At 42.7% G+C, this 25,805-nt stretch overlaps 1 protein-coding gene across 2 annotated transcripts in view; it reads left to right on the top strand.

Annotated features, from left to right (window-relative positions):
- Positions 1-4,226: 4,226 nt before the first annotated feature.
- LOC147621312 (uncharacterized) overlaps positions 4,227-25,805 on the top strand; it is a 76,967-nt gene continuing 55,388 nt past the window's right edge. Inside the window, exons 1-2 of one of the 2 annotated variants that reach the window (XM_086824037.1) lie at positions 4,227-4,836; positions 19,427-19,508. In XM_086824037.1, the coding sequence (XP_086680163.1) occupies positions 4,681-4,836; positions 19,427-19,508 (238 nt within the window). In that variant the 5' untranslated portion in view covers positions 4,227-4,680. Of the gene's footprint in view, positions 4,837-14,385; positions 14,405-19,426; positions 19,509-25,805 lie in introns of those variants that run through there. The other variant, XM_086824038.1, reaches the window with a different exon arrangement.

Below are 25,805 nucleotides of genomic sequence, written 5' to 3'. Positions count from 1 at the left end.
GAGATCCTACCCTAATTTAGACAATTGAATGCATGGATAATCAATTGACCTTGGGACTTACGTAACCTTTGTGGAAGCAACCTCATTGTAGAGGGTTCATTTGTGCAATATCTTTATCCCCCCCTCCCTCTTCCCCCTCTTATTATGGGTTGTGCATTTTCAAGCAGGTTTGGTATTGTAAAACGTTGTCATATATTGATGAATGGTATTCACATTACGAGCATTCATCAATTTGAAATCCTGCAAAAATGAATGTGGAACGACGAGAAGAGAAGGAAAGAGAGAGGGTGAAGGTGCTACAATACATACTCACTCTTTCCTAAAAAAGTTCAAAAGATGCCTTTTTATTGTGGTGTAGAAATTCGAGGAAAGATACCTTTATTATTAACATTAAAAAAGACAAGAATTATTTTTTTATTTTGTTTGTTGTAAAAGTAGAGTGAACCTCTCCCACTGCTATAAATATAGAGGCAAGCTTCAAAGCACTTTGTTAAACATCATTGCCACCAAGCCTTGATAGTAGAGTACACCACCCTATACCCTCCTTCATTTGGTTTGTGATAGCCTCATCAAATATTAGTATGGAAGTTGTTGCGCGTATCTAGAGGGAGGCCACCAATGTAGAGGTCAAGCAGAAGACCATAGATGGTGTACAAGCATGGAAAGGTCTCACATCCTTTCCACTTCCTGGTAATGATGATGCTATTTCTCAAGTTAAGGCCAAAGTGGTGGGCTTAATTGCGATATGGCAAGCCCATGGTTTTAGTGATGAATCGTCTGAGCGTGTTTTGCTAGAGGAAGTACGGAAGGGTACGAACACCATTCGCTTACTTTGGGCCTACACCCCAAAGAGCAAGCGAGGCCCATAGAAGTAAAGATGATGGTTTTCACATTTCTGTGTTTGGAAGTTGTACGTGAATGACTTGGTTTTATTTTCAGTTTGAACAAATAACCTTGATGTAGAGGATGTGATGTTTTCATGTTTTTCAGTTTTCACTCTCTGGCTCACTATCACCCTCTCCCTCTCAAATAATTATGTCATGTTACTCTCTCCAATTGTCTTCGCCCCTCTCTCTCTCTTTATGGAGGGAGGGAGGGTATCTTTTTGGAATCCGCTCACGTGATTCCCAAAAAGCGCACTAGAAAATGCTCGCGAAAAAAAATCCCCCAAGATTATTCATGACCTCCATCCATGGAAGGGAAGTGAACTATAACAGGTCCACCTTTTCTAGCCAAGCTCTTATGGTGTTGGTATTCACATCCAACTGTATCGCGACGACAAATTCTCAAACTTCACCATGTTGGTGATGGTGGGGGAACAACATACATAGAGCACACGAAATAAGAAAGCAAAAATAAGAAAATAGACAATAAACAAATTTGCACAATGGGAAGAAGAACAATCACGAAAGGAACAACAATAATTTCGAGTATCCTCCCCTATTTTACTTTTATGTGATGGGGTATCCACCCATTTTTTCAAAAGTATTCTACTTTCGGTTGCTTACATACTGCTAACTTTCCTTTTGGATGAAAACCACCCAGATGGATTTCCTTCACACATCCGGTCCATACTGGCACTCTTTGGCCTTGGCACTTATAAACAGAAACCGAACATAAACTAGAGAAGTCTATGCGTGTGTGTATGCTCTTGTGTGTGCACCTACATTTTTTTTGGGTGTGAGTGTGCATGTGTGCATGCTCTTGTGTTTTTAATTTTTGGTTTTGTTTTGAGTTTCAAGTTTTTAAATCATTACCGGGTATATGTGTATGTATAATTAATAGAAAGTCCACGTTACATATGTATAACAGGGTTTTAAGGTTTCGGCCAGGGGCCTCACTAAGATTAAGAGCCGTTTGCCCATCCACAAACAAAAGCCTTGATGTCATTGCAACTAGCTTTACTAACGCACTCAATTGAGCTTGCCTTTCTAATTCCAAATGGTGACAAGTTAGTGTTGTGGTGTGGCACATAGGGGGTGTTGTGGGGTTGTGGTGATCTTTTTAAGCCTTAGGGTTACTCGTTTTGCCACGAGAGTGTGTGTGCATCACTCTTTGGGGTTTAGCACCATGGGTGGATCTTCTTTAGTGGAACATGGATGGGTAAGGCCACTACATATGAGCAAGATAATGTCTATCCACCCACAGACTCCTTCGTCTTTTTTAAAGGTGGTGTTAGCACATGAGTTGAAGTGGAACCCACTACACTCAATTCCTACTTAAGCTTTGGCATCCACTCACCACGGACTCCCTCGTCTTCTTTAAAGGTGGTGGTAGCACATGAGTCGAGGTGGAACCCACTGCACTCCATTCCTACTTAAGCTTTGGCATTCCCATCCGGAGGCATGGCTTTTAGTCTCCACTCCATCTTATATCTAATGTTTGATGGCATGGTTGCATAGGCTTGTGGTACAGATTTTTGTGACTTCAAAACCTAAATGTAGGGGTTCCCTTCATAGAAGCCTTGTGCTCTAACAGCTTGGTTGGAACCTAACAAAATGTTGACTACTGTTGGGCACAAATTGGTGTTTAAGGCCATCGCCTACCTCTCTTTGGTTTTGGAGATTGGGATGCAGCTCATGAAATTCTAGGGACTAAATAAAAGGGTTTCCATTGTAGAAGGCTTGAGCTTCTAACATCTTAACAGGAATCTAATGGGTCCGCTTGGCAAATCTTTGTTCATGGGTAGACTTGCTTTGCATGGGCAGCATACTTTCCTTGGCTATAGCCACGTTACTCTTGAGTACCCACTTATTCTTGGTGGTGACCTCCCTGGAGAGCAATTGAGGTTGAGGTTTAGGGAGTGGGCTTCATCTCGCTAGCAAGGTTTTGGAGATTGGGATGCAGCTCATGAAATTCTAGGGACTAAATAAAAGGGTTTCCATTGTAGAAGGCTTGAGCTTCTAACATCTTAACAGGAATCTAATGGGGCTCCCGCTTGGCAAATCTTTGTTCATGGGTAGACTTGCTTTGCATGGGCAGCATACTTTCCTTGGCTATAGCCAGGTTACTCTTGAGTACCCACTCCTTCTTGGTGGTGACCTCCCTGGAGAGCAATTGAGGTTAAGGTTTAGGGAGTGGGCTTCGTCTCGCTAGCAAGGTTTTGGATCTCCACAGATGTTTAAGGGGGTGGTCCAATGCGGCAAGGCAAGAGGAGTGTTGAGTGCTAAGGGTTACCTAAGGTGAAGGACAAGGCTTACATCAAAATACATGATTTGAAAAGATTGTTGTGTATATAGATTATCTTGAATTGTGAAGGTATTTTTAAAATGATATGCATGTGTGTGCGTGTGTGTATGTGTGTGTGTGTGCGTGTGCGTGTGCGTGTGCGTGTGCGTGTGTGTGATATATATATATATATATATGTATATATATATAAAGAGAGAGAGAGAGAGAGAGAGAGAGAGAGAGAGAGAGAGAGAGAGAGAGAGAGAGAGAGAGAGAGAGAGAGCTCCCTATTTTGACAACACCTCACCAAAAAAATTTTATTGTTTAAAATTTAATCAAGACATCTGCAAAGCTTAATGAAGAAAATTTGAAGCATTCCAAGTCTAATGATCTCAAACTCCTTCTAATACTTATGTGGAAAAGATTTAAATTGCAAAATGTGATCATCAAAGAAGTTAATCAATGATCTCAACAATTAAGGTTAGGAATTCTCAATCTCACCCTCAAAGAGAGCCAATTTATGGAAAATCCACCACCTTGTAAGCTCTTGTTACATGGTAATCATAATGAGAGAGAGCTCATGGAATGCTCAATCTCACCTCAAAGAGAGCCAATTTATGAAAAACCCAACACCTCGTAAGCTCTTGTTGTAAGTCAAACATAATTCTCCATATGCGTTCATGTCTTTGGCTCATCAAACTTAACACCAAAGTAGGTCACCATGACATTCATCATTTTTGAAACATAAATCATTTCACTTAATATCAAATACATCTCTGATGATCTTGGATTACATCTTGAACCAGAGGCATCTGCAAACTCTTGGATAATGCTTAAGGCATGTCTCATATTTTCATTGTTAGTTTTTAGAAACAAAAATGAATCATCAACAAAGCACTGGATGACTAGCTGCTCACTATACCTCAATCTCAAGCCAGTGACAATGCCTCTTGAGCAAGCATCTTCCAAGGCAACAATTAGTGGGTGTGAAGCAATAGCAAACAGTAAGCGGACAACTTTGCCTTACAGATCTATTCATGTTAAACCCTCCAATAATTCTACCATGTAGCAAAACATTAGAGAGGATTCCCCTAATGAGAGTATAGATGCATGATGCCAATTTGGGTCCAAACCCTAGCTCAGACTCTGCAGGAGGTTTGCCAGGATAGCAAAGAATCACACTACATTGAAAGAGAACATGTCAATCTGACGCTTAATCAGCTGAGGATTCATCCTCACGCATACTTTCTTTTCCTGATTCTGAATATGCTTTCATTCAACCAATCCGAAACGTTGTTCTTCCCCCCTCTCTCTCTCACCGTCCCGACGCCTCTTTATGTCCTCCATCTCCTCAAGACCCCACTGTCGGCACCCATTGCTATTATCTTCAACTCCATGCACCCAGGAGTCCGCCATCCTGGGCATGCAGGCACACACAAGCAGTAGTAAGTCTTCGAACACTGTTAATAGCAACAGGAACGGGAACTTTGCCATTCCACCATCACCGTCATCATGGGAAGCAAATCGGTGGCGCAGAAGGTGTTCAAGGAACTAGATTGGGAAGCCTTGGGCAAGGCTGTGGTCTCCGATGAAGGGCGAAGGGAGCTCAACAACCTTCGCCGAGCCTACGATGACTTCCGCAATGTCATCGAAACGAAGTTGTCGCTTGTAAGCCTGTCGACATTCTCTCTGCTTTTAGGGTTTTGTAGCACATTTTATTTCCTACCACAAAACATATGATTTTAACACGGAGCATTTTTCCTTAGGGTTTTCTAACACAGACCCGTGGTAACCCATTTCATGTAATCTTTGCACTTTGGGTTTCGTGACACACAGCCGTTTCTGTTCTTTCTTAGAGTTTGTAAGGCCGATAATGCACACAGAATGTCTGCTATACCTACTTCTAGTTTAAGAACGATTCTTGCCATTTTCGGTGCCTTTCAGAGTTGCAGATGTAAAGATTGTAGTAACTGTCATCACATCACCTAATATGGTATTATTGATTAGCATAATGCCCTAATCTGAATGTGTTCACATCTGCTTCAGATCGCCGTGGGATTCTGATATTGCCATTCTTTAATGCACATGCATTCCATGCTTGTCCACATTTAACCCTAATCAAGCTGTTCGCGCTATCCCTTTTTCATGCATAGCATTTGTCTAGCCATTCTATGTTTAACCCTTCTATGGTCTTATTGCCAATGATGCTCTTTTAAGCACGTGAAACACATCCTAAGGCCACAAAGGTGTAGCATCACACCAACTATGCATCTAGAATCATGAAACTACTTTCATGACTAGCTTGGATTATCCTAAAAAGGGTCTGTCTTTATCACCATCGAGAGTGGAATGGGCTAACGATGTATTGTAAACTAATGGATTGGATATGGGTCATCCTGGTGCCTTGACAAAGAGGGATCAAGAAAAAGTAAGGTGAGATGGTTTCTCTCTGGTTCCATTTTTGTAGTATGCTGAACCAACCATAGAACAAGTGTGATGCCCTTGTTTCCTTTGAGTGTGAGATTGGTTGGTATGCCATGGATCCTTTTCCCAAGCTTCTTCTTTCATCATTCTAGCTTTGAGGTGGTGTGCTCAAATTTCTTTTTATGTGCTAGCTTGGGAGTTACTTGAAACTCAGGCTCTTCACACTACCGACATAGGCATGAGTATTTAATCATGCATAAGATGGCCAGACAAATCCCACTAGCTCCACTCAAATGATGCACTAAGAGCTTCAAGACGTGTGCTTGAACTAGACTAACACTCCAATAGTCGGCTAGTCACTTGTTCCAAGCAATCTGATTTGATCCTAATGAGATGGCTCTGCCTAAGAAATGTGTGCTCTTGTGGATCGTGTGTGTTTGCCTAATTCTTCTCTATGACATGAAGACTGTGGATATATGCTTTTAGGTAAAACAATCCAGGGTTGAATCGCTGCACATTTTGTAATCAAAAGTAGTACCAAATTTTTTCCTATATGGTCGAAAATGGTAAGCACGTGCAGCCACCATAAGATTCTATAATGTGATAGGGGGAACATGCACAAAATTTTCATAGGATGCTTTGGAGTTATCTTTGAATGATTCTTAATCCCTGGAAGCATCTTGCTGTAGGACCACTTATGCCAGCACTCCTTGGGGTGACTGGGAGAGGTGACAGGACCTCCACGACTGTCATGGCAACATTTCATCTCTAAGCCTCTTTATTTCCCTTACTAATATGCAGTATTTGGTCCGCCTCAGAATCCACTGCTATTAAGTTCTTGCGATTTGCAAGCTAACTTGTGTCAGATCATTCAGTTCCACATTTTTCAATCTCTATAAGATTATCGTCTCCAATGATTGCATTCAAACACTGTTAAAGCTTTTGAGAATCGTAATGTAGTCTTTAAAAGGATCACAAGGTTATTTGCAAAGGTCCACGTTGAGAGTTGTCCTCTTGAAAAGAAGGGTTGGTTCCATCTTCACATCATAAAGTCGTAGTACCAATTTTTATTTCCCTTACTAGCCATCTTTGAAAAGCCATGGAGTTTGTGAGGCATGTGTGTCAATCCAGCTGGGATATGAAACATCAAAACATTACCAAGCTAGAGCATGGGAAGGAGAATAGTGAAGTAAGAGGAGGCACTGTCTTTGCAGTGTGAACTGAGGGGTTCAAGTTGTGTTGATGTGATAATGGATCACTTGTCAAATCTAGAGATCTCTCCAAGAATGTAAGATTCCTCCTCTTCCATATCTAGAAGGTTAAGACATCATTGTATACCTTTCCCTTGACTTGAATCTTTGAAATAGTTTATTTTCTCTTAAATTGATTTATAGAGAGAAAATATTCTAGAGAGAGGTAATATAGTTTTGAGATATTTTTGGATACAAAGTTACCCTTTAATTTAAAGATAAATTCCCCTGAAACAGAATTTTAAAAAGAGTTTTCCAATGTACATTAGAAATTAATTGAATATATATACTCGACACCTTAACCTAGGGGTATCTGTTTTCAAAAAAATTTGGATTAAGGTCCAAATAGTGTTCTAATAGGCCTATGGGATTAATCCAAGTGTTTGGATAAGAAAAATGCAAGAAGAAAAGAAAATCCACCAAAAATGAGTAAATTTTCACATAAAGATGAAGAGTTGACTAGTACTCGTACTTAGTCTTGAAAAATGTGAATTTTGACTAGCTTGGGGGACACTCCAAGAGCCAAGGACTTGCCTTTATGTAGGCGCCTAGTAAAAAAGTATTTCTCTTTTAGTTTCAGCATTTTCAAGCATGTGGGTGACACCTTAGCAAACTAAATTGAATTTGATCAAAACTAAGTCAAAAGTAGACCAAAATTGATCAAACCAAACTGAAAAAATTATAAATTCAGTTTTTTTGGTTAGATGCTCACTTTTTTCTATATGCATAAATTATTTTACTCTAAGAGAATAATTCTTATCATATTTAATGTTTAGAAAATGTGAGAAGTTTATACATAAATTCTCATATTAGTAAAAGTGAAATTTTTACCATATTAGATACTTGGATGGTTATGGCAAAAATTTCATCATATTGAAAGTGTAATTTTAACCATGATGGATACTTTGAAAATGCGGAAAGACCATGCATAAATTTTCATAAAAGTGTGATTTAGAGCATATTCTATTTTGGAGAATTTATGATAAGTAATGTCTAAACCTTTTATTCAATAGAGGAATATTCAACATATTTTATTTTAGAAAATTTGAGAAAAAGAATATGGAAGTATTCATAGGAATGCATTGAGAAAACAAGGATAAACTTTTAATCACGAACATATCTGGAAAGGAGGTATACGAATACGTTCTAAATAGAAATGTTAACCGCATTTAGTTAATATGTTTCTACATCACCAACTCCGTAAATCCTAGATAATCAAGATTCAAATCTGGATAACCTAAATAATCCAGACTCAGACGTGGATAATCCAGATAATCCAGATTCAGACTTGCATAACCCAGATATTTCAGACTCAGACTTGGATATGTTAGATGATCCAGATCCAGATCTAGATCCGGAGGTATCGGATGATCCTAGTTAGGACTGACTGAAATAAACCTGATAAAGAATCTAATCCAAACCGTATTCCGTCTCTTGGTTAAGTTTTTGATGGGAAAAGGATTTCCAAGAAAAAGACCAGAAATATACTCAGTTAGATGAATGTAAATACTTGTGACTAACTTATTCCAAGATTCCTTGGGAAAGGAATTTGGAATTCTTGAAAGGATCAAGGATCCAAAAGTGAACGGAAATTCAAACTTAAATGAATTAAAATGAGAAAAAAGTTTGTCTTTAACTAAGCCAAGTAATGGCCGAGACTTAGAAAGTTTTGTCAGTATGAAAAGTAGAGTAACTTTACTCTTAACCTGGTTGATTGTGGAACAAAAATTTTGATAACTAGATTAAGAAAAGTTCATAATCAAACCTGATTCGTTCAAAGCGAAAAGAGACTATTTTGTTTGTGCAAACCCGAAATAATGTGAAATGATGTAAAATAATGTGGAATGATGAGAAATGATGTGGAATGTTGTAAAATGATGTCAATTGATGTGGAATGATATGGAAAGATGAAAATTTTGCTTGGAAACTGTATTTACACGTGAAACCTGTTTTTTAAAGATTGTTTTACGTCAAGAATGCTGGGAAAAGCATTTTGACTATCTTATGGAAAGAGGTCGTAGACCTAAGTGGAGAATGTTGCAATAGCCAGACGGAGAGTCAAAGAAGCACATCTCGCATGGTAAGGTCGGCCGAGGTCTTGACTAGCCTCGGTTCGGTTAAAATGGTGAGCTTCTGGTACGGTGGATAAGGGGCCAAGGAGTGAAGCGCTAGGTCATCTGCGAAGGATCTTAGAGTGTGCTGATCAAATGGTGCTCGGACTCTCGGTCGCCTAGGATATCCACGTGTGCGTCGAGAAAGAATGGAAGATTGAGTTGGAGGATGTTTTCTGAACATGGACATGGATCTGGTTGGTTGACCTTGCTGATCTTCAACGGATGAGTCCATGGTTCCTTTTTGGTAAACTGGATCTCGTTAGTTGATCTGGCTGATCTTTAATGGAGAGTCCTTATGGATTTTATGGATAAAAGAGATCATACTCCTGGGTACTATGAGTTAGGAACCATGAAACGGCCCTGCTGCTTCCGCCTACCTCGCTTTCTTGTGGTTGCCTGGTGACCTGCATGTGGGCCTCTGCCTATCCTGGCGGCCAACGTGCTGCCTGGCTCCGTTTGCCTGGCCTGCTGAATGTTGCTGCACTGCCTGGCTGCCCTGTGCGCCTTGGGCTGGCCACCCACAGGCTTGAACATGGCCGCCTTGTGGGCTGGCCTTTGGCCACCTTGCAGCCCAGCCACACAGCCGTGGGCTGGCTGCCAGCCACACAAGGCTGGCTGGTCACAATCTTGGCTGGCCACTGTGTCACCAAACCGTCCATAGTTGGGCAAGTTCATACGAGCAAAAGCAATGAAAGAATGAGTACTATGCGGAGATACCCACTTAGAAATGCTGCAAGAAGTGTACAACACTGTATATGGACAGCAAGCATGAAGGAAAAAAGAAGATCACTGCTGAATATCACCAGAAAAGGTAGTACATCATGTGGAGCAGCATGAGGGAGGTCCCGTAGATGCTGCCTATCATTGCAGAAGCTGAAAAAATGAGATGATAATGATGCTAAGCCAAGCCACCTATATATAGGTGGGACAAGAGCTGGTCGGCCAGTAGAAAAACAGAGGGCTGGCAGACTATGCAAAAAATGCTAAAATAATGTCTAAAAAATAGGCAAAAAATATGTAGTGCCTAGCTGCATATGCAGGGCTTCATATGGAGCCAGATACAAGCATGAATGTGCATGGGAAAGTTCATCTGGGGATGAAATAATTTCCAACACCTCCTCTTCAGCACCAGATGGGTGGACCATGTCCGGTGTGCTGCACTGAAGGAACAACCTCCTCATAAAAGGCATAAAGCTTGCGAAGATATGGTACATCTGAATACCGAGAAGGTATTCGGAAGAAGCCATGAGAAGATCGAGAAGATATCGAAACAACAGGATCAATCTGGAGAGAGAAGTCCTCGGGAGATGGAACCATAGATGGTACCTCCTCTGCATCTGCAACAAGTATCGAGACCGAAGTAGACTCCTCTAAAGAAGAAGGAAATGAAACAACCAGTGGAACAAACTGATCATCAGTGATAGCTGAAGTTGCCAGGTTCAAAGTAGGGACAGGCTCCAAGATAGTGGAAGATGCCTCCTCTGAAACATAAGAAGGAGAAGCAAGTGCCAAAGTAGGAAGCTCCACAATATGTGAGGATATCTCGGCAAAATCATCCACCTGCCCTGTAGAAGAAAAATAGAGGAGAGAAAATCTGCAATAATAGCATCAGCATGGAACAACACAAGAGAAGGAAGATACTCATCCAAAGGGATTAGAGGAACTGATATCAGAAACTCCTATAAATAATCCTCTGTTGTGGATAGGGCACTGACTTCTGAATCAGAAGTCTCCTGTGTGACCATCGGGATGGACTCATCCTGCTTCTGTGAAGATGAAAGAAGAGGGGGATCATAGATAGCAAGAAAAGCCATCTTAGCATGAGACTTTTGTCGTTGGTGAAGTATCTAAGCCATCTGTTGTGGGTGAAGTGTCTGTTAGAAGTCATTTCCTGTCTGTACGTATACACCAGGGCCTCTGTTGTGGGTGTGCCCGCCCGGATTAGGTATTATCTCCTTTTTCCCCACTCTCCATATTTTCCCCTATTTTTTACCAAATGTGGGAGGCTGTCCTGAGTGGTCCAGTGTTAGCCTATTGGTCCTGCTTACGTGTGAGGGCTGATTCACTGGAGCTGGCCGACTGAAGCTGCTGCAGGTCATGGACCATTTTGGGCTGGCCGATTGGAGAGGACCTGGTCGTGAGGCTGTCGGCTGTCCTTAATACTGGCCGATTGTTCATATAGGGCCATATAAAATGGCCCCATGGCCCCCCACTCTTTGTATCACAGTTTCGGGATTTTCTTGTGTATATAGAGCAGAGTTACATGCCTCTCTCTCTCTCTTTCTCCATTGCTGTGTTTTTTTGCAGTGCACTTGCTCTTGTGTTCTCAGATTTTGTCATCATCTCCATTGCATATTCTGACATGGTATCAGAGCTCTAGGCTCTTGATAGATCTTGGGAATTGTGTGAGCAAGAGGGGGACTGTTTTGTTGCTGATTGGTGGACTGTTTTGGATTGTTCGGGAAGAGGAGAAGCAAGAGGAAGATGTCTGATTTGCTGGACAGCCACTTGCAAGTTTAAGTTCTTCTTTTTTCCCACCCACCCACCCTTTTCAGTTACATCCCCGCAATAGCAGATTTACTTGAGATGGCTGAGAAGCATGTGAAGATCCTGACACTCCCCACGTTCCTTGTGGACCGTCAGTTGGACGGGAATAACTACGGCATCCCGAAGGTAATGATGGAATCTGTTCTAGGGTCTCATGACCTTGCTGATTTCATTGTTGTTGGGGTTCCACGACCGGAGGTAGAGGAAGGGGAGTTACCCTCGATTCGGAAGGACCGCGAGGCACATGCACAGTTGTGGGATTGTGTCAATGCTAGGGTGCATTCCTTCATTTTCCTCAATTGCACACTGTAGGTCATAGTTGTTACGAGGCGCGCCTCTAACAGTTTGAGGCGTATCTGGGTGCAGGCATACTCGCCACCCAACCATGACAGCCATGAGCGAGGCTCACAATCTTGGCCATCCCCACCGAGCCACACCCTAGAGTGTCATGCTCTCATGAGTGTCCTGCCATCGTCCTCATCTGGTGTACTCTACCACCCAGGGTTGTCTCCCAAGGACGTCGGCCTCCTGCGCGATGGTGCTCCTGCTCCACGCACTCGACACTCTTGTAAGATCATCAATCTGTACTTCGTCACCTCGAAAGTCTAACTTTCCAAACAGACCTCGGAAAGTCTATGAGTACTTTGGACATGAAAGAAACAACTGTTCCAACAGACCTGGTTATGACTCAAGCTAGCATTTATCATAACTGTCTGTATCAAAAGTAAAGTATCTATCCCTCAAAAATATTGAGATAGTCTTGTGTTTGTAGGCGTAGAGTTTGAATGAAGTCTTGACAATCTGGCGTAGCCTCGTAACATGTGATGGATCATGGCGTCCCATACCACCATGATACACCCCATACCCGTGCTACGATTACTACAAAACACCAGTTTGTGGATTTGTCACGATCTATCAGAAACAATAAATGCCAACGGTTGATCGTGTGCCACAAACTGAAACAAGTTCTCGAAAGGAAGAACTCCAAACGAGACTAGTGATCATAATTCAGTCGAGGGATTAGACATCTGTGTACACAAAGAAGAACAACCTTGACTAGCGTCCCAGTCAAAGCATCCCAGAAAATTTTGGAAACCAAAACTTGCTTCCAACAACTTATGTGCATAGCACAAATTCTTGAATAACCATGATTCAATGGTCTTGGCATAAGAATAGGCGGGTATACTTGGAATGTCGTGAATATCTATCTGTACACACTCCTACTATGGACATATAACTAGAGGACCATCAAAGCCTTAAGGACTGTAAGGTTGACAAGGTACATTTTGGGTATTGTCGCATAACCATCTTGTCATGCAATCTGACAATGAATCCCAACACGTAAATTTAATCTAGATGTCCTCTATTAAATATCTGTGTAGTCATAGTGGCAATGTGTGGTCAAGTATTCCTCAATCGATAAGTCTTGCCTATCAAAGCCCAACAATGAAAACAATGGTCATCCAATATCTATAGCGTATTAGGTTTAGGTCTTGTCATGGTATAATGCCATGACTAGCTCGTGTGTCCGTGAAGTTCTTGGAGTAAAAAATCCCATGTGTACCCTAGAACAAACATGTGTACTTGCATAACACGGTACAACACTGTGCTTTTATTGTTAAACCCTATCTTGCATGTGAAAAACAAACACATTTACCTCATAACACGTTGGTCTAAAACTAAGATAGAACGAAGCAGGTGCATTTGAACCTCCTAGACATCTTGGAGAGAAAAGAATCTGAAGAGAGATCGTAGAAAAACATTTCGCCATCACTTGCCGCTGTACGGGAGCCGACTGACGATTGACGCCTCTATCTGGACAACCTACATGTGGCTGTCCACAACCTTTGGTTGCATGTGGTAGACCGCAGGTAACACGAAAGGTTGTGGTATGTGCAGCTCTGCTAGACTGCCCTGCATTTGCATTAGTGCGTGCACACACGTCATGCGTGGCTGCATGGGAAAAAGCCCAAAAAACGTGGGCTGAGACGACACAGCATAGACCCGGAATGGCCGGGCCCCTTCACAGGAATATGAATTATTCCTCCAGAATTTTACAAGTGTTTGGGCTGATTTGAATCAGCATGGTACCGTTATCAAACAAGATAGAAAACAAAGCCTTTGGAATCTCCTAGTTTGTATGTGGTGGCCTACCACACACACACACAAGTGTTGGAGAAACTCACCCGTCTGTGTGCCACCCCAATGGCCCACCAATGGGTCACACAACCGGTTATCTTCTCTTGTGACAAGGATGCTCACAAGAGTGAAGTCCTTTGATGAAGAAAATCAGCAAGCTCTTCTTCAACTCTTCAAAGCCTCTTCTTGAGTAGCACCTCCATCTTCACATGATAGCCTTCTCTCTTGAAAAATGATTCTCTACACTTGGTAGAGAAGAAGCTAGTCTTTTTGCTTTCCTGCTCTAAAAAATGCACAAGTTTACATGAACTCTCCTCCTTCAAAATGAAGGGAATCACCTTCTTTTATAGATGAATTCCTTTCTAAAAGCTTTCTTAGTTCAAAATAGAAAAAGATTACACATGTTAGGTTGCATGGGAAACTTTTACACATGTTTTAGTTTGCATAGGAAACTTTTACACATGTTTAGTTTTGCATGGGAAACTTTCCTTTGTCAACAAATAGAAAAAGTTAGTTCTCTTTTCCTCTTTGGAAAATAGAACGAGATGCTTATAACTCAAGTTCTAAAACGAATTTGCATGTGCAACTGAAGAGACAGTTGCTGAGATGGCCTGGGCGAGTCGCCACGTCACCTCAATTTTTATATATATATATTTTTTTAAAATTACCTGGAGAGTTTTCGACCGCTCTAATTTCGATTCCAGTCTCTGTTTTTCCAAAAGATGAAGGGAAAGGCCTCAAAATCGACCTCCAACTTAAAAGGTACATTTCTTGTAAAACTATCAAAATTGAAAGTAGTTTAAGTAAGAAATATGCTTAATCTCTTGCAAAATACAAGTCGCTAGATCAGCAACCAGTATTATGCACAAGTTCGATGCTTTAAGATGAATGTCTAAATGTTCAAGCATTCTCAAAATCAGCATTCAATGCAAGATCTTCAAACAGCTTATTGTGCATGTGCCTAAGGTGAGTACCATCCGTTCCATACACTTGTATCCATCTATACGCTCTCCCATAATGGTAAGAGTGTATAGTTCATCATGCTTATGAAGCATGTCCAATCATACTTTCCCACTTCGGGATAGAAGCATGTCCATTTATGCATGCAATATTATGCTCTCCCATTTCGGAATAGAAGCATGTCCAATCATGGTCCCTTGGAAAAGAACACATGTCCAATCATGAAGTCTGTCATGCTAGGTCAGACAACATGTCCAAGTTTTATTAACTTCAAAATTCTTGATACAAAATTCCCTGTAAGTTGATTAGGGTTTTGGATTAGGGATTTCTCACAAATACAGGTGGGTGACGCTTCCTCACCCCAAAGGGGTGCCCATGAGCAAGGTACAGTCCCCATGTGGGTTGCCACAAGCCCCATCGAGTCCCGACAGTCCTTGCAATTGCCGACAGCCCTTCAGAAGTGTCGTTGACAACCCTTCCCACGTCCGTTGCCTAGGCGACCAGGTAAGGGACCCCCGCGTGCGCCATCGACTTCGGGAAGGTAGGTTTTTTTTTGCATTAAAAAAAATAGCATGCTAATCTTGGCTCATTTTTTTTAAAAATAGCAAACATCAATTTTTAAAAATAAAAACGAACCTTAACAAAAACGATGCTTTCTTTTCCCATGCTTCCCCCTTTTTTTGTTTTCTTGGCGGCGCTTATCCTGGCGGCCAGCTTTTTTCTGGCTGTCGCTTTTCTTGTCCCCCACGTGCTCTGGCTGCCGCTTTTCTTGTGTTGCTTCCGCCCATAGTCGCATCCAAACTACGTTTGGATGTAATCCAAACGTTTGAAACGTTCACTAACGTTTGGAAACATCTTAATCAAAGCTTTAGGAGTATTGTGACACAAAGTTGGGGTTTTGACTTCGGTCACTCCTTAGAATCAAAACACACTTGTATGAAACCTCACAGCCCCTTCACCTCCCTTTCTCTCCCTAGGTTAAGATAAAGATAAACACATCAAAGGTGAGATCATAATTCATGGAAGGAAAGATAAAAGGCTCAGGAGAAGCAAAATTTTTTGCCAGTCTTGCAGCTCCAAACAAGAGGGCAATTCTTTGCTGGAAGAAAATCTTCCGACTCAGGATTATGTGAACAGAAACATACGGGGAGTGTTGGTAAGGTTCATCCGTTCGAATTGGGCGATTTAGACGGATCATCTTAAAGTAAAAGAATATAGAAATCACTTACAAGAGGATAAGATACATGGGATTTGCTTTTTGATAAGAGATTAAGAGGAATTAATCATTATTAAGAAGAAATAATGGCCAAAAGTCTATAAAAATAGAGATACTATAAAATTGCCCATGTTGCCACCACGTCATACTCTCTCTTCTCTCTCTAGAAAAAAGAAAAAAAAACATATTTCTCTTTTTCTTGCCTAAGAAAACTGATTTTGAGAGTTTTTGCTCAGATCTTACGAAGGAAAAACTTGTTTGAAGTGCCGAAAAACCTTAGAGCTATAGCTTCCTCTCCTCTAAAAGCTACTGCAATCAATTATCTTCATCCTACTCTTCATAGGGAGCAATTTTTATATCTCCATAGCTGCTGAAAACTGTTTAACAGCCCATTACTTGCTGTTTTCAACTTGTGTGAAGTGCTGAAAAACCCTAGAGCTATAGCTTGCTCTCCTCTATAGGCTACTCCAATCAATGATCTTCATCCTACTCTTGATGGGGAGCAATTTTTATACCTCCGTAGTTGCTGGAAAATTGTTTTACAACCCATTATTGGTTGTTTTCAACTGTTGTTCGACATCTTTGACTGTGTGTGTTGCCCACATAGAGGAACACTATCATGTGCTCTCGGGGGTGAGCTTGAACAGCTCTGTGGTCGGCCAGTGAGTTATATGTGCACCTTTAGACTAAATCAGTGTTTAGTCTTGTTGAGCCTGATGCTATGATACCAATGTTACATGTAGAAGCCTTGGGAGTCTTCTTTCAGTCCTAAACACATCTTGGAACATGCTGATGCAAAAACGCATGTAGAAGAGAGAGAGAGAGAGAGAGAGCTTAGTATTCAATATATTCATAATGTACAAAAAGGTACAAGTGTCCTTGCAGCCATAGGCTGCTTTCTGGAAAAGGTAGAATACCTAGTCTATAATCCTAGTCAATGATCCAGCCAAGCCAAAGGCTAAATGCCTAAAATCGATGAGCAAGGCTGCCTTTTATAGGCTGGAAAAGAGACCATCAACTGGCAGACTATTGGTTGGCCAGCTACCTGGGACTTTTGCTGTAGCCGACTAGACATAATCATGAATATACTGCCCAATAGCCCCTCCTGGTCCACCAACAATCAAGTCCCTGCCAAATCAGCAACACCTGCTCCTAATCTTTGGTTCTGATCAGTCTTTATCTCATGACAGAATTGTGCTGAATACCAGCGCTTGCTTATATATGCACAAAAGTTGCTGGCCGGTTAGGTCTTGTTTGGACATAAAATGCTATAAAAAGCATTTAGTGCTAGCGCGCACTTGCTGCTGCTGCTCAACGTGCTGTCTGACTGCCTATTGGCCATGACCTGCACTGTTGTAAGCCCTCAATGCAGCCCCTTTACTGGCCGACAGGGACATGATAGTTCCCTCATGCTGTCAGCTGGCTCTACTTGGGTTTCATGGCTGTAAACAGCCTCCAATCAAGTTGTCAATTGGGGCCGACAGCCATGGGCTGGCCTTTGGCTGGTCCATAGGCATGCCTTCCTAGCTTATATGCTAACTACATGCTTCTAATGCAAACCTATTGCTAAGGTTGATTGCCACATGCACTTATCTGATGAATTCTCCAAGTGGGTTAAGGGGACTGACCTTTATGGCTTAGAGATTGACCTACGCAGCTTGTACTTGACTGTCCTTGGACTAAGGGCTCGCAATGGGCTCGCAACAGCGTACAACAATTGTTCCTAAAAAGGTATTACTTCACTGATGATGATGCTAGTGTGTCACTATGTACCCCAGTGCAGTGCAGGGTGCACATGACATTGGCTACCCATCATGGTTGGAAAGTACATCAGTCGGATATTACGGCCTTCCTTAATGGGTATTTCCAAGAAAAAGTGTATGTATCTCGGCCCATTGGATTTGAGGCAAAGGTCAAGAAAGAAAAATATATAGATTGAAAAAGGCATTGTATGGCCTTAAATAAGCTCCCCGAGCTTGGTATGAGAAGATACATGCGTATTTGACCAGCCAAGGCTATCAAAAGAGTTCGACTGTAAGTACCCTCTGTATCAAGGTGGACGAAGAGGATTTGATTGTGGTCATCCTCTATGTGGATGACATGATATTGATTGGGACAAATGAGGATAAAAACGCAGCATTCAAGGTTGATTTGGAGATCTCATTTGAGATGTCGAATCTCAGCCTAATACACTTTTATTTGGGCATATAGTTTATGCAGACAGATGAGGGCATTGTGCTACTACATTCCAAGTACATAAAGTGGCTGTTGGAAAGGTCTAAATTTCACGATTGCAAGCCTATTTCTACTTTGGCAGAACTTGGACTTAGGCTGAGCATGTATGATGCAAGAGAGCCTTTTGATAGCACATATTATAGCCAAGCTGTGGGTTGCCTCATATATTTGTGTAATACAAGGCAAGATATACAATATGGGGTGTCTCAGTTGACTAAGTTTATGCACAGCCCAGGGTCAAAGCATTGGCAAGCTGTGAAGTGAGTGTTTCGGTAATTACAAGGCACCGAGGATCTTGGATTGTTTTATCTCCGGGGGTGATTGTCATTTACTTGCTTACAGTGATTCATATTGGGTTGGTGCTTATGTCACTAGAGTGTCCACAAGTGGGAATTGCTTTTTCCTTAGCAGCTCATTATATCTTGGTTGGGAAAAAAGCAACTAACTATGGCTTGTGGTTAAGGAGATTGATGGTAGATCTTCGTGGGTGTTAGCAGACACCCACTTCCATTCTAACCCTAAAGCTTTGCGGAAAGCTTCAAACTTTTCTCAAGGCAACGCCTTCGTAAATAGATCTACAATGTTGTCATGTGTAGGACAATAGATCAAGCTGATCTCCCCTCCATGTAACCTCTCTCTAACATAGTGATAAGGAATCTCTATATTCTTGGTGCGAGCATGGAAAATCGGATTCCTTGCCACAGCCATAGCACTCTGACTGTTAGTGACTCCCATTTCGAGAGTGATCTGCTACCCTATACATGTTCAAACTTCACACTATCGGGGATTTGTAGGATTATACATATGTGGTAGTAACCATGTGAATGGGGGCTTACTAGGGGCACTTTTTCCCTCTACACATTATAGAGGTTTTTCCCCCGTGGAGATTTGGTGTGTCCAGACACCTATACTTTCACATTTTGGGTTTGTACTTAGGTAACTTGTGGTTGTATACATCTCATCACTTCATTCTAATATATCCACACTTCCAAGTTCTCTATTGCTAACTACTCTGTGCTCTTGCTATTGTCTTTGTATCTCTGCTGAACATTAGGGTTTGCCAAATTCCAAACATTCTTTACCTTTCTTGTAAAATAGCATTCTGTGATTCAAAAGAAAAGAGTTGTCTTTCAATGATTCATTGCATGCACAAGGGGTTTGTGGTTTTGTTATGCATTGTTAATTTGTTGTATGCCTTCCATGATTTTTAAGAAACTGTAAGGTTTCACTGACAGGTACTGTTAGTGCAAAGTGCTTTCAATGATTCATTGCATGCACAAGGGGGTTGTGGTTTTGTTATGCATTGTTGTATGCCTTCAATGATTTTTGGGAAACTGTAAGGTTTTACTGACAGGTACCGTCCTACTGAACAGAAACCAAAGCCAATTGATTGGAACTTCTACGGAGCAAGGTTGAATGCTGGGATTATGGGTATCTTCCAGAAATCTTATGAGTGTAAGTATCAGCTTGGGAACTTTGCATGTGTATTCACTCTTACAATTAAATCAAACTGAGCAGAGCAAAATATTTTTACCCGTAGATGTTAATTGATCCATTACTGTGTGCAACAACAGACATGAATACGGAGATGCATTCACAGAGATGTGTACACAGTTGTACCTTGCAAACATTCACATAGGTGTAAAAGAAAATCCACGACATAAAGAGCGTGCGTGCATGCGCGCGCGCGTGTGTGTGTGTGAGAGAGAGAGAGAGAGAGAGAGAGATTAACATCCTCAAAAGACCCAGAGGGTCTATTAGACCAAAAAGGTAGTACAACATTTCCATGAACACTCTACGAAACTAGCTACATAAGCTTAAGTATCCATGTGATGCTACATGATGACAATGTGTGATCATACACTGATGCCATCCTCCTCCCGAATAGATTGCAAAGCAGCCATTGCATCTCCCCTTTTGCGATGGGAGCTCACAATATCGTTGAAGGACATCCTGGATCTGCACCTGCTGGGTGGAGGGATGAGGCCTTTCGTCTAGATCCTGCATTCTCACTAGTGACACCCCATGTATGTGGGGCCAGAGGAGCATGTGTGCATGTAGGCTGTTGTGGACATGGCTGGTCCTGCTGTTGCTCCTGTTGGGCCACTATAGTTGGTGGCTTTGACCCAAAGAAATGTGTGTGAGAGAGAGAGAGATGTTATTAAACGTCTACAAAAGACCCAAAGGGTCTATGCGATTGAAAATGAGCACATATGATACATGAATAACTGGGCGTCAGAAACATGACATGAAATATTTACCAAACAAAACAGAACCACGTACTGTGAGCCCTTGTATACAAAAAAGAGATTCAAAGCTCATCTGTGTCCTCCTGAATGGTGTACAATGCAGTAATGTCCACCTCCTATAGCAGTACATCGCTATGGTGTCTGCGGATGTCCTGGATCTGTAGCTGGCAGGTGGGGATCTCTAGGGGCAGGGGCCCAGAGAGACCGTGCCCTCTTTGTGGTGATTCCTTGGGTGTGGTGCCAGAAGGCCATGGGCTCGGTTGCGACATCTGTGCTCTCTCTCTTGTGGGCGAGCATGGGTGGTGGTCATCAGGATTGCCCGATGAGAACCAAAAAGTCTGTAAGAGGTCTGACAAGTACAAGCCGAGACATCTCTGGTCTGTATACTGCATCACCTATGAGACCATCTAGAAGGGGCAATGTGTCTCTCTGAGTGCCCTCTTATTAGAGTCTCCAGAGATGGCAAAGCTCCATCAAGTACAAGCTGAGACATCTCTGGTCTTTATACTGCATCACCTGTGAGAGGAGGCCAAAACCATCTTGAAGGAGCAATGAAATATCCGGTGTATGGCATTCGCATATGTAATGCTCTCCAGTCTCAATCTCCCTAGCCTGCATACCCGAGTCTCCCGTGGGATGCCTACAGCTCTCCCAAACTCAATGTCAATGAAGATAGTCTGGTGCCTCATTGAAGCCCTGTTCAAAAGACTTAAATTCCATGGTTGACAGGCTATCTTTGTCCAATGTAGGTTGTCATGTAGAAGAGGACGTATGACCAATGGTGCTGCCCCAAACTACGCCAAAACCATCTCATGTGGACAGAGGGCTTACTCTTGATAATGTGTGAAAACATCATTACGTGCACTCTCTCCAATGTAGGTTGTCATGTAGAAGAGGACCTATGACCAATGGTGCTGCCCCAAACTACGCCAAAACTATCTCATGTGGTATAGAGGGCTTACTCTTGATAATGTGTGAAAACATCATTACGTGCACTCTCTCCATTCTCCTCTCATCCTCTTCTCCCAGATCACCTCCGCATAATGAAGCCCAATACATTAGAGCTGGCCTCACCAATGTGTCGAATAGCCAACTCTTTGTGCTAGGTTCCTGAAAGTGGGCCTACTCTTCAAAAACGAGCCAGTGCTAAGCAGGCTTGGGCAGCCAGGTGTCATGGCCCTGTGAAAATGGAACAGCACAAGTGTGGGCATGGTGGTTGCTGAGACAAAATATTGAATGATTCACATGGGGGGTGCCCGGACAGAGTTAATGATGTGTGGACATCCCTAGGTGTGAAGGGGGGAACTAGAACATTAAAATTTTAATGTTTTATGAATGGTTGCCCCTAGGCCTTAGTGGCCCCTAGGGAACTTTAATATTTATTGAAGTTGGGGCCCTAGGATTATTATGGGGAGGGGGGACTCCACTTTTGGAGTGCATGCCTCTCTCTCTACACTCTCTCTCTTCTTTTTGGGAAAACGTGGAGCATACGTGCAAGAGGAAGCGTGGAAAGCAAGAGGGAAGAAGTCGACTGCTGAGGAGAAGCTTTGCTGCTGATTTCTGTGTGCTGGAGCAGTACGTATAGCATCCGTACTGCTGCAGGCAGAGGCGGCAGCTGTGAAACAGGTACAGATTCCAACAGGCGGCTGCAGCTGCAGTATTCAGACAGTACAGGCTGGTACGATTGCAAGTACAGACCTGTACTTCTGCAGGTACACTGTACGGCCAGAGCAGGGGCTGGACAGACCTGGTACAGGCGGCGTTGACTGACTGTACAGCAGGTACAGTCGGGTACGGCAAGAGCAGGCGCACCAGAAACCTCAGGCGACAGCTGAACTGGCCGTACAGTTCTGTACGGACAGATTCTGACACGTGTGCAGAGGCAATACGGACTGGTTTTGTGCAGCTTCTATGTGCTAAATAGTTAGGTACAACATTGAAGTGGATGCAGAGAGGAAGGTACAGACAAGTACACTCACACGTGTGGAGCAGGATTGCTGAAGCAAGTGTCTGCAAGTACAGATTGGTACCGTTGCTTCCTCTGGTGCAGATCCACGAGCTGATTTTGGTAAGCTCCGCATCTGTTCATATATCTCTCTTTCTATTGCCTTATGTCTGTTGCAGATTTGAGCTATCTGGCCCCTTGTGAGAGGAGGGGTATGGCAGATTGAAAAGGGTGGAGACAGAGATTGAACAGTGAATGTATGTATGAGCTGAGATGTTGAATCATGTGCTTGAGATATGCCAGATGTATGCTCATGGCAGCCCTGCTTAATGGTCTTGGCTGATCAGAGGGAGGCACAGAGTGTGGATTTGAGACACAGATCTGTGTGTGTGAATCCTCTGTGCTAAGAGGTATTGTGGGCTGTCAGATTGGACATACAGGTGTAATCTCTTGGCTGATTTTGTTGTACTCAGCCTTTCATACTTTTGAAATGGAATAAAGAAATACCGCAAGGGGCGCCAAGCTTTGGGGCCAACAGGTGTTGCTTTGTTTTCAGATTTGGGCACTCTAGCTCCAATCTATTCTGTTTTCATACCTAGACTACAAGTGGACGGGTGACTGCTAGTCCACCGCACTTTGGTTTCTACCAGAGGCCGGTTTCAAGGTTCCGTCGCCGGAACCAATCATCAACTTTCTGAAGGGGGTGAGCTCGTGGTTGCCTCGAAGAAAGCCATCGCTGAAAAATTCAGCAAACATGTCTAATACAGGGGATGAGTACTTCTATCATGAAGAAGAAGAGCAAGAGACCTCTCCTGAGAGAGATGTATCTGAGGATAATCTTGCAGGAGAACAGGCTGCAGATGATGAGCATTATGAGGATGTAACACAGTCAGAAGATGTACTTGGTAAAGAGGATGATGATGCTCGGTTTAAAGATCGTTTGGCTGGTGTTATGGATGTATTTATGCAGCTCACACAAAGTGAGAGGTTTGCTGAATTTATGAGATCCCGTAGTACAGAGCCCGAAAAGAAGAAGAAGAAGGTTCGTTCTAAGAACCTTCCTCAGGGTCATAGTGGTGCCATCCCACAGGATCCATCTTTTGGCCAGTTTCCAAACATGCACCATGCTTATGGTGCAAACTCTCAGAGTTCCTTCTTTGGACAGCCATCAATTCCTCAGCAGAATATGCATCCAGGTTATTTTGGTGGTGGCTCGGTGTTCCAATCCATGACTGGGGGTTATCTTCAGGGAGGCATGGGTATGCCAGGGCCTTTTGGAGCTAATTTTCAGCCTGGTATGCAGGGGAATATGTATGGTGGTATGCAGTCCGGTATGCAAGGAAATATGTTTGGAGGCATGCAACCTGGAATGCAAGGCAATATGTATGGTGGCATGCAGCCAGGTATGCATAATGGAATGTTTGGAAACATGGCTGGAATGTATGGTATGCCAGGTATGGGAATGGGTAATGTTGACCCAATGATAGGCATGAATGTTGGGGGCAGCAATCTTGCAAAGCCACTTCCATATGATAATCTAACGCCTATGGGAAAGGCGAGGGATTACAAGGAAGGGGGAGCTGCAGTGAAGTTTGATACATTCAGTGGGGCCAAAGATAAACTTAAAGCACTCACCTTTTTACAGCAGTTTGATGCTGCTTTTTCTGGTGGGAATTACACAGAGTCCTCTAAGGTGAGGAAAGCTACCACTTTTCTCAAGGGCAATGCTTTGCAGTGGTGGTCTACTCTTCTTTTGCAGGGCATAGCACCCACTACTTGGGTACAGTTTAAACAGGTTTTCTCTTCCGTATGGCTTACATCTACATCTGAGGTGGATGTTATGACTGCATGGCACAAGTTGGATGCTTCAAAATGTGAAAATTTGGAAGATTATAACAAGAAGTTTTGGGAAGCTTTACTCCCAGTGACTTCTTACCGTGCAGTGCCTTTGTCTGAGCAGGTAGAGAAGTATTGTTGTGGGCTGCCCAAAGAGGTGCGAGATTATTGTATCAAGACGAGTAACGAACATGTCACAGATGATTGAAAATGCTATGACAGCTAATGCGTTACTCACTGGAGGCTCATCTGGGTTTAAAGGCAGTAAGAACTTGAGCAAGAAAGCTGAAAAATTTGGGCATGCTTCTCGTGATGCTAAAGGGTCTTCAGAGACGAAGTATAAGAAGTTGCCAATGCCCAAGAGTTGAGAAAAGACAGGCTTTGAGAGATGCTCGGAAATGTTTTTACTGTACAGAAGAGGGACATATGTCATTTAATTGTCCCAAGAGAAAGTCCCAAAAGGACTCTGACAATAAAGGAGAGCCCAAGTCAAAGAAACCAAAGCCTTCTGTAGGGTTAGTTCCTGATCTTGTGGGGGAACAGCCAGGTGGTGAGGAGACAGAGTTGTGCAGGGCATGGGGCAAAGTGAGATCAGAATGCCTTGATATTCTTTGACACATGTGCTAGAGCCAACTTCATTTCACCAGATTTGGCTGGCCGATTGGGGATTCGTGCAGAGGAGATGGGGTCGTTACATGAGGCTAATATGGCTTGTCCAGGGTATGCAGAACCCGTTACTCCTATCATTGGGAAGCTCAGGCTTCATTTGCAGGGTTATGTGGACACTGAAGAGTTTTTCATCATGCCTCTGGATGGCTGTGATGTTTTGTTGGGGATGCCATGGTGCCACAGAGTACATGCGGTGGTGGATACATATAATAGGAAAATTACTCTGACTCATAGAGGGAAAGAACATGTACTGGATGTAAAACTCAAAGGGGAATCTGTTCCTACTGTATCCGCTTCGGCGATTTCATCAGTAATGAAAAAGCATCTTTCCGCGTACTTGATTTATGTAAAGGATGCACAAGATGATGAGTCTAAGTCTAATTTGTCTATGTTAGATAAGGACAGGACTGATTTCTTATGTGGGTTTCAAGATTGTTTTTCCGAGTCATTGCCAGGAGAACTTCCTCCTGAGAGGCCAGAAGATCATGCCATTGATCTAATTCCCGGTAGTACTCCACCGAATAGACCGCCGCACCGTGTTAGTGCAGCCCAACAGGAAGAGATTATGAGTCAGGTGCAGGAGCTTTTGAATAAAGGGTTGATACAGCCTAGCTCATCACCCTTTTGCTCACCTGTACTCTTAGTGCAGAAGAAGGATGGTTCTTGGCGCATGTGTATTGACTACAGGGCGCTGAACAAGAATACCATCAAGAATCGATTTCCCATACCGAGGATCGATGACATTTTGGACCGCTTACAGGGCTCCACAGTCTTTAGTCGTATTGACTTGAAAAGCGGGTATCATCAGATACGAATTAGACCCGAGGATGTGCATAAGACAGCATTCCGAACCACGTTTGGATTGTATGAGTTCTTGGTTATGCCCTTTGGTTTGACAAATGCACCTGCCACATTTAACAGAATGATGAACAGGATTTTCCGGCCTCATAGAGCGTTTGTGGGCACATTCTTTGATGATATGATTGTGTATTCACAAACTGAGGAAGAGCATAGAAGGCATTTGGCCATTGTGTTTGCAGAACTCAGGAACCA

The sequence above is a fragment of the Cibotium barometz genome, chromosome 30 (genome assembly GCF_041138505.1).
Source record: "Cibotium barometz isolate CiBa-2024 chromosome 30, ASM4113850v1, whole genome shotgun sequence".
Taxonomy (NCBI): domain Eukaryota; kingdom Viridiplantae; phylum Streptophyta; class Polypodiopsida; order Cyatheales; family Cibotiaceae; genus Cibotium; species Cibotium barometz.
Note: the sequence above shows the minus strand (reverse complement) of the source record. Positions and strands in the feature narration are given on the sequence as shown.